Below are 12,969 nucleotides of genomic sequence, written 5' to 3'. Positions count from 1 at the left end.
TTTTGCAACCCTAACTCTCGCTGCACTTAAGTACATTTTAGAGGTACTTGAGTACTTTCATTTTCTGCTATTTTATCTTTAAAGGTCACCTATTATGCAAAATCCACTTTTTAATGTATTTTATACATAAATGGTGTAAAGAGACTCTGAAAGTTTCATGAAAAAAGATTCTCTCTTTTTGTCCTGATCCATTTATTTTAAAAACCTGTCTGAAAATGACCAAATGTTGGTCTCTTAGTGATATCACAATGTTTTTTTGTAAATACTTAAAGGTAATGTAGGTAAGAATGGAGAAACCAGCTCGCGTAAGCTAGAATTTGAAAGTACACAACCGAAAAGAATCTGCCCCTTCCTTCAGACTTCCTTACAGAGCCCCTCCTCCAACACACACGAACACGCACATGACCAATGAGGGCACGAGATAAATGTGTGCATGAGATGGAAGGCTGACAGGCAGGTAGGCCATCAAGTTATCTGCCGCGGGCCGAGGCAGATAACTGGACTAGCTTTGTACAGCGCCACGGCTTCCACAGATGAAATGTTTGTAATAAATATTTATTGTCAAAGCATTTAATGTATTCATTGCTATCGGGATGTCAAGAGCATTCCATGGAATATAACAAAAAGTGTTTCTGAAGTGAATTACCTACCCTACCTTTAAGTAAAGTACAAGTAATTCAAAATGGTGCTTAAGTACAGTACTTGAGTAAATGTATTTACTTCCCACCACTGCTTATTACAACAGAAAACACCAAAAGATAATCCCTTAATTTAACAAATTCAGTTTTTAAACACTTGGAAAAGTATTTCTGATAGTTAAACTATATTTTGACCATTATATTTACTGAATTACTGGGCTGTTACTTGTAATAAAGTACCATCACATTGTTGTATACATACTTTTACTAAAGTCAAGCACCTGAATACTTCCGCCACACTGAATAAAGTACTGTATACACGAGAGACCAACAGGAGACCTCCTCTGTTGTGTTAGATTCATGTTGGATCTAATATCAGGAGTGTATTTGTATTTGCAAACATTGTTCAGTAATCCTCTCAGTGAGCACACACTGCACCGTTTTTGATTAAGAATTTTTATTACAAAATGTTACAAAACTAGGTAGAAATGTCTATTGGAACGCAGAGAAATAACTAAACTTAATCATAATTTAAATAGATAAATACAGATGTCCACTTCTGACAGAGGACACAGCTGCACTGATGCAAAAACAAACAGAAACAAAGTGGCCAATTTGACCTTTGACCCTCAGTGGGTTTCATTCAGATGTTACAGGGATTCAACAAGAAAAGTAAATGAAACTGTTGGGAATAGTGAAAATCACAGGTGATGATTATTGTGCGTTTCTGCTTCATGCCGTCACCTCTCTTGCGAACTTGCTCTCGGCCATCATTGTTTGTACATTCTCTGGCAGGTTTGTGTCATTATTAACTTCATTGGAGATGTCTGGAAATGTTTGGCTAATTCTCCTGGCAAGAACCTACAAGGAAAAAGAAAACAGTTACTACAATGAATTGGCCATTAAAGCTCCTGAAGGTAAAATTAGATTTGAGAATGTCACTTAACTTTCTTAGCCAAAACGGTTATTGTATTACTGGCACAAGATTTTATTATGTTATTCAATTTCTATAAATACATTTTATTTGATTAAATAATGAATAAATTGTTACTTCTTGGCTTTTACACAATCTTTTTTAGTAAGTAAAAAAAAAAAACGTTTTTTCGGACTCAAAGCAACAGTGGTGTTGAAGGGGCCATATTCTGCTCATTTTCAGGCTCATATTTGTGTGTCTCTACTGTGATATTATCTTCCTCATACTGCGGAAGCACCTCTTTTCACCCTCTGTCTGAAACCAGAGCCAAGTCTGATCTGATTGGTTAGCTGGCCGGCTCTGTTGTGATTGGGCAACCGCTTAGAGGTGTCCCGCCCATTAACCTATCATGTACAATGTGTTGGAGCGCTAGCCAACAGAAGCTCAAGTGTTACATAGTGATGTCACTATGTTACGGAAATAAACGAGGGAGTCCTAGGGAAAACCGCAGAAGCATAATTGGGCCCCTTTAAACTAAACGTTGGATTTTCCCTCCTCTTGACCTCTGAGCGATGAAAGGTCAATCGTGGTCACTCACATGTTCCGATGCGCTCCTCCAGGAAGCCGATCTGCTCGCTGAGGGAGTCGATGCGGTCGAGCTGCTGGAAGGAGTGGGACAGTAACGTGGTTTTCTCGGACCAGCCATCGTCCAGCGACGGCGGGAAGAAGCTGCTGAACGGAGCCAACACCATCTGCAGCTTCTGCACCGAGGAGAGGGAATGAGGTGATAAAGAAAACAGCCCCAGAAAAGTGCTATTACTCACCTCGTAAACAAAAAAATATTTCGACCTACAGCGTGATTATACCAGAACAGCTAATCTGCATTTAGTTATTTCACTAAACAGAAGCAGGGTTCTATTAAAACCCCTAAAAAAAATCTCGTTGTGTAAGTCTGGCATTTTAAAGAATCTTTTTTAGGTGATTAAATAACAGCTCAGATTTTATATCATACACGGAGCAGAGGTGTTCCTGGTGAGCGAGGCTGGAGGTATCAGGGTAGGTGGCTTTTATTCATGTGCGTTTTAACATGTGTGTTTTTTTATACCTTTTCGAGGAGCTCGACTCTGTCCCTCAGGCTCTGTACCTCCTCCGTCACATTCTCCATCTGGCTGATCCCTCCACCTGAAAACAGACAAACATGAACATCAGAAAAAGCTGCCATCAGTTAGTGAGGAGCAGTGAAAAGATAATTTGGGGAATCACAATAATTGTCAAAAGAAGGTTGCATTGTTAGTAGTTTGGGGAATTTTTCTTTTTAAACCTCTTTCCCACAGTCAGAAACTATTGAATGCCTTAGGATAGACATTTTGGACTCAGAACAAGACATTAAAAGCCACATTGGACTTTGAGAAACTAGTATGGACATTTTACCCTGTTTTCAGAAATGTTTGAGACCAAACGATTGAGGATTAATCGGCAGATGAATCAGTCATGAAAATCGTTGCAGTTCTGCATCAGGGGAGGCTGACAGCCGAGTTTGAATTTTCGTACCAAAAGTTTATATCTAAGAAAAGTGTCTCAGAGAATCCTGCCCCCATCAATCCCTCTCCTCGAATGATATACCACTGCAACGTCTCTGACCTAGAAACCAGGCTGAGGGCCACAGATTTTAGGGCACAGCAGGGAATCACGGACATGGGAACGGCTGAAAAAAAGCCGATACACAAGCCGAAAGAGCGGTCAATCATCCCCCGTGTGAACATGCATTGGGAGAGTGTCTGCCCGGCTGGACTCGAGGGGACTGTCCCTGGAGAAGGTGGGATGCAGATCGGGAGGCAACATTAGGGGCCCCCTGCTTTCTGAGCTGGGCTTTAGCAGACGGAGCTCGAGCGGCTCAATCTCTCCCAGATGTAGTCCATTACCGAGACAGGAATGAGTTCAGAAACAGGGTGAGGAGGAGGAGGAGGGAAAGGGGGGGAGTCGGCGGTGACCCCCAGCAGACAGGGCTGATGGAGCTGGAATGAGAATAGAAGTGTTGGCCAAGAGAAAGGAGGAAGATGGAGAGACACAATCGCAGTCCAACACTCCTCCACAGCGGCTTGGCAGAGTCAGAGCTATGGAGTACTTTTTGAGCATTTCAAACTGTGTTGATGTTTGTGATCTCCATAAACATCCCTGCGTGAACAAATATATTGGGATGCAGTCTCCAGAACATCTTTCCTCGCCTTATTGCATCCCAGAAGATTAGCTGTGAAACTGAGACAAATAACCCATTCGTCACTTTCAAAGACTATAAAGATCTGTCATATTTGGCTTTTCAACACCAGCTCTTTTTATTTTGCTGACCTGCCGATACTCACAGGATTTTTTGTCCTGGGATTAACAGTCTCGTGTTAGCTGAGGAATCCCACTTTGAGTGACAATTCTCTCAACAGAAACGCTGATAGATCGGAGGGAGTTTGGAGCAAAGCCAAAGAAAGTTTGCCTATCTCACATTAACACGAGAAACATTTCATCCTGTAACACATGAGACAGTTTCCCCTTTGGATTTACAGTTTAGTGACTCGTAAATAATCCCTAAAGGGGGATAAAGATTGGGGAGATTTCGGGGAAAAGGAAAGTCTTCTTTAAGGTTTCATGTTGCATAAATCTTCCCAATAAAGGCATTGGAGCAATAACGCTGACACAGAACAGGAATGAAAAGGAATGTCATGGGGTCAACTACTACTTTTAAAGACTTGGTTGCTAAGAAACAGGAAGCACACACAAACTAAAACCGTGGTTAAAGGCAACATTGCAACATTTTAAGAAAACTAATGTAGTGTGTGGGGATGGAAATATGTCTGTATTAGCATGGGAGCTCTATTAGAGTCAGATGTGTGCTGTACTCGCAGGACTATTAGGAGTACAACTGAGTCATTATCAAAGAAGTGGTCCCGGTGTGGCCTCACGGGGCCCCCCACAGGGCCCCCCCACAAGACATCTGTCTGCAGTCGGCACCAGTCGCAGTGCATTATTACTCACGGTACGAGTTGAGAGTGGCATAGCGCGTACCAAAAGTAATAATGGACCGCGAGGCTGGCTATGTTTCTCTTCTTCTGTGCTCCTGTGAAAAAAAATGGCACCATGTGTGAGTGAACGCACACACTCCTGTGATGCTCATTTACCCGCATCGGTGTGACCACCCACTGTTGCCTGGGTGGTGGGAGGAGGAGGTGGAGGAGGGGGGGGAGGAAGGCTTTGACAGAAATGGCCATCTCCTGTAAGTCTGAAGCCGTCTCTGCACACACACCGATAGCTGCCAGCTGTGTTCACACACTCCTGAGTGCAAGGATGCTGCTCGCTACACTCGTCCACATCTGACAAGAAACACAGAGATATGGGTGACTTGTGTGGTCGGCCAGGTGTGTGTGTGTGTGTGTGTGTGTGTGTGTGTGTGTGTGTGTGTGTGTGTGTGTGTGTGTGTGTGTGTGTGTGTGTGTGTGTGTGTGTGTGTGTGTGTGTGTGTGTGTGTGTGTGTGTGTGTGTGTGTGTGTGTGTGTGTGTGTGTATATGTGTGTGTGTGTGTGTGTGTGTGTGTGTGTGTGTGTGTGTACGTACGTACCTGTTTGGCATTGGTGTCCCGTCCAGCCGAGCGGACAGGCACACTGGTTGGGTCTTAAGCAGGTACCTCCGTTCTCACAGGGGGTTCCACACACAGCTGCAAAATACATTTACAGTGATTCAGGATTCGAGGAAATAGGCTTATTTCATTTCTGAGAGAAAATCGAATATGAAGATGCTAGACATGAAGCCACAGCCAGGAGACATTTATCTTTAGTTACATGCTGTAATATTTCTTGGCTAGAGGCAGTTTCATCTGGTTGCATCGTTGTACCTGGACAAATAATAACCATGCAAGTACAGAAGCCCCCCCTTGAAGTTATAATACACCCCTAAGTATCTCTTTTAGTTTGTGGGTCTCTCAACTCTTTTAAGATATTGACTTATGTAAGCCGGGTTAATTAAGAATGATTGAATCTGTAAATGATCATTTTGGGAGTGAAGTGTTCCTTTAAAAACACAAAAAGTAATCTTAATAGACTTTTGTATTCTTTCTTTAACCTTTTAAACAGAATTAGGCCAGCTGTTTCCCCCTGCTTCTAGAATGTATGCTAAGCTAGGCTAAACACCACTTAGCTGTAGCTTCATATTTAGAGTACAAGCATGTGAGTACATTTTGGCAAGATAGTGAATATGCATGCTTCCTGTAACATGTTAAAAGCTGTTCCACTCCACAGATGCAGCAGGTGATGCAGGTACAGACTGACAGATGAACCAATCACACGTCGCTCCCTGTTACCTTGGTTGCAGTCGTGAGAGTGAAACCTCCTCCAGCCCGGGCAGCACTCTGAGTAGAAACCTGAGGAAGGGGCTGCTCTGCTCACCTGCCGGTACGCCACCGAGTACACCGTCCTGTGGAGACAAAACACAGTTAGGGATTTACTGGATATTCATAATGCTGCTGTGGTCATCGTGTGGGTGGCCTTTTCCATCCTCTGTCAGACTGAAAAAATGCTGAGGAGAGAGCGGGAATTTGGTGGCACACTGAAACCACGGACCACTGACTTCCAGGAGTGTGTCAGAAAGGAGATAGGGAGGGAGGGGGGAGGAAGCAGGAGACAAGATGCAGAGTCAAATCCTTGAGACTCTGAGGTACAAAGTTATAAACAAGAGACTGTTTAGAAAGGGACAGTTCCCCCTAAAATCAACAAGACAGATTTTCCTTTTAACCTTGGTTTGGTGTGTCTTCATTGTTCACAATATAATGGAACAAAATGGCCCCTGGCTCGCCCAAAAAAACATTTGTAAACGAAGGTTGACAATAATGTTTACATCTTGGGCCTTATCAAGAGCTTCTTGTCTTTTTGTGAATGTAGATCAATGCTTCTTCCTTTAGCTCAGTTTTGTGTACGGATTATCTTGAGTAACCAGTTCTTCAGTTCTGGATTTCTTGCCACTTTTTGCAACATGAGTTGAGTGCCATCTAGTTTATTGTATTCAATAGAAGGAGACAAGAGACATCTCTAGAGCAAATGTCTCCAACAAGAGGCACCTCACGCACGCTGCTTTACATTTTTAAGTTTGATCTTCTCTTGTCATTTTTACTTTGTGTGTTTTTTAGCTCTTCCCTCAATTCACCACCTAGTATATTCCCTTGCAATCCAACCCAAAACATCTAGGAAATTAGATCCGGTATTCCATCTTTTCTTTATCCCTTACTCATGTCTGACAGACTCGAGGTTTTGATTTTGTAGGGAGAATCACTTTAAGATAAGTAATCCTGTAACTGTCTGAGACAAGCCAACATTATTTGCAAAAAGAATGACTAAAAGAATGCTTTCATGATGAGAGAAGAGTTAAAAAGAAATTATTCAAATGTAGGGTATGTAAGGGGGAGAAAGCTAGAGAGAGATTGAGAGTGTGTAGGAATGGAGGGAGTCCAAAATAAACACGGCCGCGGTCTCTGCGGTCCGGCAGGCAGTTCATTTCCCGTAGTTACACAAAGCACTCGATATTTAGATTCCACCCAAATATGTGCCACCATGACCCAGTTCTGTGGAAAACATGTATTTGTGTTTGTGGGAGAAAGTCTGCATCTATTTATGACTGCATGTCTAACCCTTCCTCTTCCTCAACATGTCAAGCATTGTTTACGTCTCTATTAGATACATCCTGAGAAGGCTTCATTACAACGCTGTTTGGACTCAGGTCCTGTCTACTGACTGGTTTCCAATGTAATGAAAAGATCACTGACTATATCAACACACAAAGAAGTACTAGACTAAAGTGTACTTTAATACATATACACTTGACTATAATCGCTCTTTATTTTCTTTGAAATAAGAGAAGAAATATCATAGACTTTTTCTCAGTGCAACAGTTTTCTTGAGTAATGAGTAGACTCAAAAATGATCAATTATTATTTGGGCTAATTTTATTTACTGTTTTATATAATTATCTGACTACAAATGTTTAAAATGCCAACAGTTGTATTGACTAAAACTACACTTGCTGTTTAATTTAAGATAAGACTAAAAATGCCCGGACTCAATCAACTAAGAAACAGAATGACTACATTTGAGAATAACTTATTAGGTGATTTGACAAAGGACTACACATTCAAACTAAATAAGTGACAAAGTGAAACTCTCCCCAGGAAAGGATGAAAATGTCAGATTGTAATAAAGGTTGTCTCACTTGTAGGTGCTGCAGAGGCGATGCCCCTGACACAGGGTGATGTAGGGATTATGCACCGCCGCGATGTACGACTCTGTTGCCATGGCAGCGCTGTGATGGAGGTCTCGCCCGCATGCCCTCCTCCTGAGAAAAAGGGAAAGATGAAATATTTGTAAAACTTGAAAGGGAGACTTCAGGCTCCAAAGAGCTGGTTTTAGATGAGAAGTTTCTGTCTGATTCAGAAAGCTGTGAAACTCCTCAGTTTGTCACCAGAAGTTGGCGTGGCGCCTAATTGCTTCTGACTGACCCGTGTAATCACTCACTCAATGTGTCAGAGAAAAGAGTTGACCTTCGACCTCTTTGGCTCCTCTTGACCTTTTGGTTTATTTTGGTCTTTGTGCAAATCAAGTGAAAATGACAAGATGAGCCTGGAGACTCCCCCATAATGCCGTGCGTCTAATAGCTCTGCTCCTGAGAGAGTTCGCTCTGAAAACGTTTAAATGTCATTTCACCAATCTGTATATATTGGCGTTGGGTGAGAATGTTGCTAAAACAAACAGGTCTGAAGTGGAGATCTGCTCTGTAACAGGCACGCCGGTCAGATGACAGCCCATAATAAACACAGGAAGAGTATTAAGTGCTGTTACCCGTGGTGAGCGTAGTACTGTGGAGTGCCCATCACATGGAGGATGAAGAGGGAGGAGGAGAGGAGCAGCGTTTGGTACATCGTCTTCCTCTTTCCCACGTTCCCTCGCTCCGTCTCTCACACTCTTCTCTGTGCCAGGCGGAGGGGAGAGGAAGGGAGGAGGAGGGTCCTAGCCAAAGTCTCCTCACTGTGATTGTGTACGTTTTCCTCCACGGCGACTCCAGCTATCTGCAAAGAGAGGGAAATGGAGATAATCATACACCAACTCAACACATATTATGTTATCGGGATTTAAAAAATAAGTTACTTTCATCAACCCAGATACATTTTTTAAGAAGTTTTGTTCTTAAATTGTCCACGATTGCCTGACTGCATTTTTGATTAGGTCTGTAAAGTTTGGTAACATTGCGAAACTTAATTTAATGTAACTGCCGAATATGCCAGATGCACTTGTTTCGAATTGGACATCTTTAGAGCTGTTTAAAGAAAAAATATATCATTTTGAAGTTAAGGGCTCGTTTGCCATCTCTGTACATTTTGATGTGCATAGACCTTCGACTATCCAACGCTCCCTACAGCACAGGAAGCTTTGTTGTGACTTATTGGACTCCAACTAACTTGTAGATGTCTCGATAGATCCTTGCCGAGGCGGGACCATTATTGTCATTGTGTGCCAGTCACAGTCACAAGTCATTGCACTCAAGACCTAAGTCAAACCCCAAGTCCTAAAAACCACACAAAGTGCACACTGCAGTTACTTTTTTCTCTAATATCAATGTTTAGGACTTGGGGACTTAATAATCAATGACTTGGTCCCACATATAGTAGATACAGTCCGGATTTGTTGTGGATAGAGCGGGTAAAACTCTCTGATCTGCATGGATTCTTGGATTACAACACAAGGACAGAGAACTCTCCCTTCACACAAACGCTCACTTATCCCTTCACACCTTTTTCAAATGAATTGGCTACATACTGTACAGGATTAAAGAAAGGGAACGCTTCCAGAGACAGCTAGAACCAACGCCCTCCTACAGGCACACATTAACACGCCAGATTTGAAAAACTCATGGGAAATCTCTAACAGGGCACTGAAGCCAGCCGGGTGGGATGGCAGGTTATCGGGGGCCGCAGCCGGCAGGAGGACCCTCAGTTGTCCTGGGGGCGATGTTAAGCTTTGGTTGACTGCTTGCATGTCTCTGTGATCCCAGGCTGCGTTCATTCACAAATCAGAGCAGCGGGGGGGACTCTCAGGAGGCCACTTTGAAGACAACACGAGCACGTGTGGCAATAAAAGCATCAGTATTATGTTGACGATGAGAAAGCTGCTCCAGGGTTACGGGTATAAGAGATACGATTAGCTTTTATTGTGAAATCATGGAAGGATATTAAATATTTTAAATGCTTTGTGCTTTATGGGGTGCATACAGTATGTTACCAATGTTCCTACACAAGGGATAATGAAAACCACTCTGCAAAGATGAAGTGGTGGAGATGGAAGGAAGTCTTACATTAAACACATGACATATTCCTAGTACTGGAATTTGATTTCATACAGAACAAATGCTTGTAATCCAGATGGACCTGTGTGAGATCAAGGCTTAGTACATGTTTGCATCTGTGTCATGCTATCTTCAAATGGCATTGATGGAAGAAATGCTCTGATCTGTTGCTTAAGTACAAAATAATAAACCACTACAGTGCAGAAATACTATGATACAAGTTCAAATCATGCATTCAAATTGTTAGGTAATAAAAGCTAAAAGATCCAACATTAAAGTGTACTTCATGTTACACCCCCTCTCAACCAACTTCCTCCTGACTGCTTTTCTGTTTTGTTTTGGCTTTGTTTTAGTTTTGTTTGTCTACCCTCCCTCCCAAATGTAAAGCGTCTTTGGGTTCAAGAAAAGCGCTATAGAAATTAAATATATTATTATTATGTTGCATAATTAAACCAAGTCACTATGCAGAATATGTGGATGATCATGTTGCAGCTGTTAAAGGTGGAGGTCATTTGAATAACTATATAAATATAGTGCTGCGTAGTTAACTATGTTCATACAGCATCAGTAATAATATGTTGTGCTCATAATCTGAATCTGTAAAGTAACTGAAATCCCAAAATAAATGTAGTGGAGTAAAACGATCAATAGTTCCCTCTGAGAAGAAAAGGAGTAGAATGACCTCACAGTTTTACTTGTGTACAGTGTTAGAGTAAATGTATTTCGAAAAATAACTGCCCACTGTTCTGACGCTTTAGGAGAAACTGAGCAGACACATTCCCTACACTCGCCATGAGAGGGCGCTGTTTACAGCTGTACAGATCTGTGTGTGCTACATCCTCTCAGATCTCCATCTCTGTAACTCTCTCTCACACACAATCACGCGCGCGCACACGCACACACGCGCGCGCAGTGACACGCATTAAACGCGTGACTCCACCTATAAAGAAATAAACGCAAAGTAAACCCTGCACTGACAACACAATACTAGCCAATATAAAGCACAGTAGCATGGATACAAATAATCACCCACCGTGAAGCTTCCCTAACAGAACCCCTCACAGAGCTCAGTCCACAGCAGGAAGTGGAGACGCGCTTCTTAACAAAGTTACTCCCGGTGTATTCCGCTGCGGAGCTACGGGAGCGGGGATGGAACTACCGTCAGGTTAGTCCCGGAGCTCAGACTGTCTGTCAGGCAGCGTGTGGGGGGTGATGGTAGCCCCTCCTCCCCTCCTCCAGCTGGGGGTCCCGCTGCTCACTGCATGCAATGCGGGGACCCGTTAAGTGACGTCACTGCACTATGGTTATTATGGGCTACATTAGTCTTTTCATTCATAAACTACTTTCCAAAAATAACAACGTATCCTATATTTATTTATTTTATTAAAAATGGACTTGTTGCATGACTGAAAAAGAAAGTATGATTCATCTGTTTCATTGTTGCCAATAATTGTATTACATTTTGATTTTGAAAATAAATGAGAACTGTATATTGTGCCAAACAACAGGCAATTATTATTGAAGGTAAAAAATAGTATCACTATTTCTGCACTGTTTCTGTACCTAAAGAATGGGGAATATATATGATATTAAATAATTACAATTACTTTTAAATGTTATTCCTTCCTATATGTGTGAAGAAAGAAATATCTTAAAGAATATTAAGATTCCTTTGAAGCTCATTTTTAAATACATTTAGTAAATATTAGACTGATTAACAAATAAATATGAATCCAAAAAGAGAACATATATTGTATGTCTTGTACACTCTAGATTAGATTACATGGCCATTACTTGCATTATGAACTCATTACGGGCCATGAACCTAATATTTTAGGAATTATGAAAATATTAATGTGTATGATTTTTAGCAAAAGTGAAAGGATCTGCAATACATGTTATGGTTCTCTTGATAGTGCAACACACTGCAATAGCGCCTACATAATAAACACATAGAACCAACTCTGTAGTATAACAGTACATCAGTATTCCTACAGTACAGTGGCAGTGTGACCTGTTCTATAAAGACACTTTGTTTTCCTGCTCTTGAATCCACATTACAAGTTCAATTCAGTAGAAAAAAGTCATTCTATATACTTAAGTGCAACTTTGAGGTAGGCCTACTTCATTATTTCCATTGTAGCCTGTTAGTTTATTCGTCGTTTTAGAGTGAAATATTGTACTTTTTGGTAGTCAGGCTCCTAGTTTATTTACAGGCAAAAATATGAATCTACTAATAATTGTAATAATTGTACTAACTTTTTTTTTCTTTTCTTTTTTAAATGATGCTACCAAGCAGTAGCATGACATTTGCTCTAACTTTACGAGATGCAACTTAACCACTAATGCATGACTTTTAAAAGAGTATTTTGACAGTCTGGTATAAACCTCCGGAACACGGCCTTTAAAATGGTTAAATAAAGAAATCTTACCCTCGTAGTCGAGGGTCATCAGGTGAGTTTGCGCGCGCAGGCTGAGCGGCGGCCACGGGCACGAGCCGCCGTCCTGGATCTTTGGACTCTTCCATGCTGCCAGTTCTTTTAAAGCTCGGGCTCGGTGGTGGGTTTCAAATAAAACTCTTTGCGGTTTGAGTCCCGGTGCTCCCTGTGAGTCCAGCGGACAGAACTGAAATGTCTTCGGGCGTTTTTCAGTTGCTTTTTATGCAGAACTTCCTGTGGAACGCAGGAATTGGATGGACAATCCCAAACCGGACTTCCTGTGAGTGTTTGCCGCTGATAAAAGCCCTCTCCTGCACAAACACTCTCCATCCTGCTCAAACCGCTTCACGAATCTGATTTTGAAGCATTTTTCTGTCCCCATTGTAGTGCAGGCATCTTGAGGGGGGCCTCTTAACCCCATGGCCTTCTGCTGCCTTAGCAAACAAGAAACAATCATAAAAACTGGAGGGTCATTTTGCAGTTTCCACCTAGCTTGATTTAACACCACTTCAGATATGTTAGCTGGAGCTCATATAGGCTCATGTTTAGCTTTGGAGATCAAATCTGTCAAATTGCAGCTTGTTAAAGCCAAACTGTTGCATGATAAGAAGTA

General features: G+C 41.9%; 1 protein-coding gene across 2 annotated transcripts; it reads right to left on the bottom strand.

Annotated features, from left to right (window-relative positions):
- Positions 1 to 1,078: 1,078 nt before the first annotated feature.
- Positions 1,079 to 12,563, bottom strand: egfl7 (EGF-like-domain, multiple 7). 2 transcript variants are annotated; one of them, XM_034238902.1, is made up of 9 exons: positions 12,351 to 12,563; positions 8,418 to 8,644; positions 7,792 to 7,914; positions 5,894 to 6,006; positions 5,156 to 5,251; positions 4,719 to 4,910; positions 2,657 to 2,733; positions 2,150 to 2,312; positions 1,079 to 1,499 (listed from the first exon to the last, which is right to left on the bottom strand). In XM_034238902.1, the coding sequence occupies exons 2-9, from the start codon at positions 8,495 to 8,497 to the stop codon at positions 1,480 to 1,482; spliced, it is 864 nt and encodes a 287-aa protein (XP_034094793.1). In that variant the 5' UTR covers positions 8,498 to 8,644; positions 12,351 to 12,563; the 3' UTR covers positions 1,079 to 1,479. The 2 variants fall into 2 exon arrangements, with proteins under 2 accessions (XP_034094793.1, XP_034094794.1); XM_034238903.1 differs by lacking the exon at positions 12,351 to 12,563 and adding an exon at positions 10,952 to 11,186.
- Positions 12,564 to 12,969: the final 406 nt, after the last annotated feature.

The sequence above is a fragment of the Gymnodraco acuticeps genome, unplaced genomic scaffold (assembly GCF_902827175.1).
Source record: "Gymnodraco acuticeps unplaced genomic scaffold, fGymAcu1.1, whole genome shotgun sequence".
Classification (NCBI taxonomy): Eukaryota; Metazoa; Chordata; class Actinopteri; order Perciformes; family Bathydraconidae; genus Gymnodraco; species Gymnodraco acuticeps.
The sequence above is the reverse complement of the archived record's forward strand: the minus strand, read 5'-3'. Positions and strand labels throughout refer to the sequence as shown.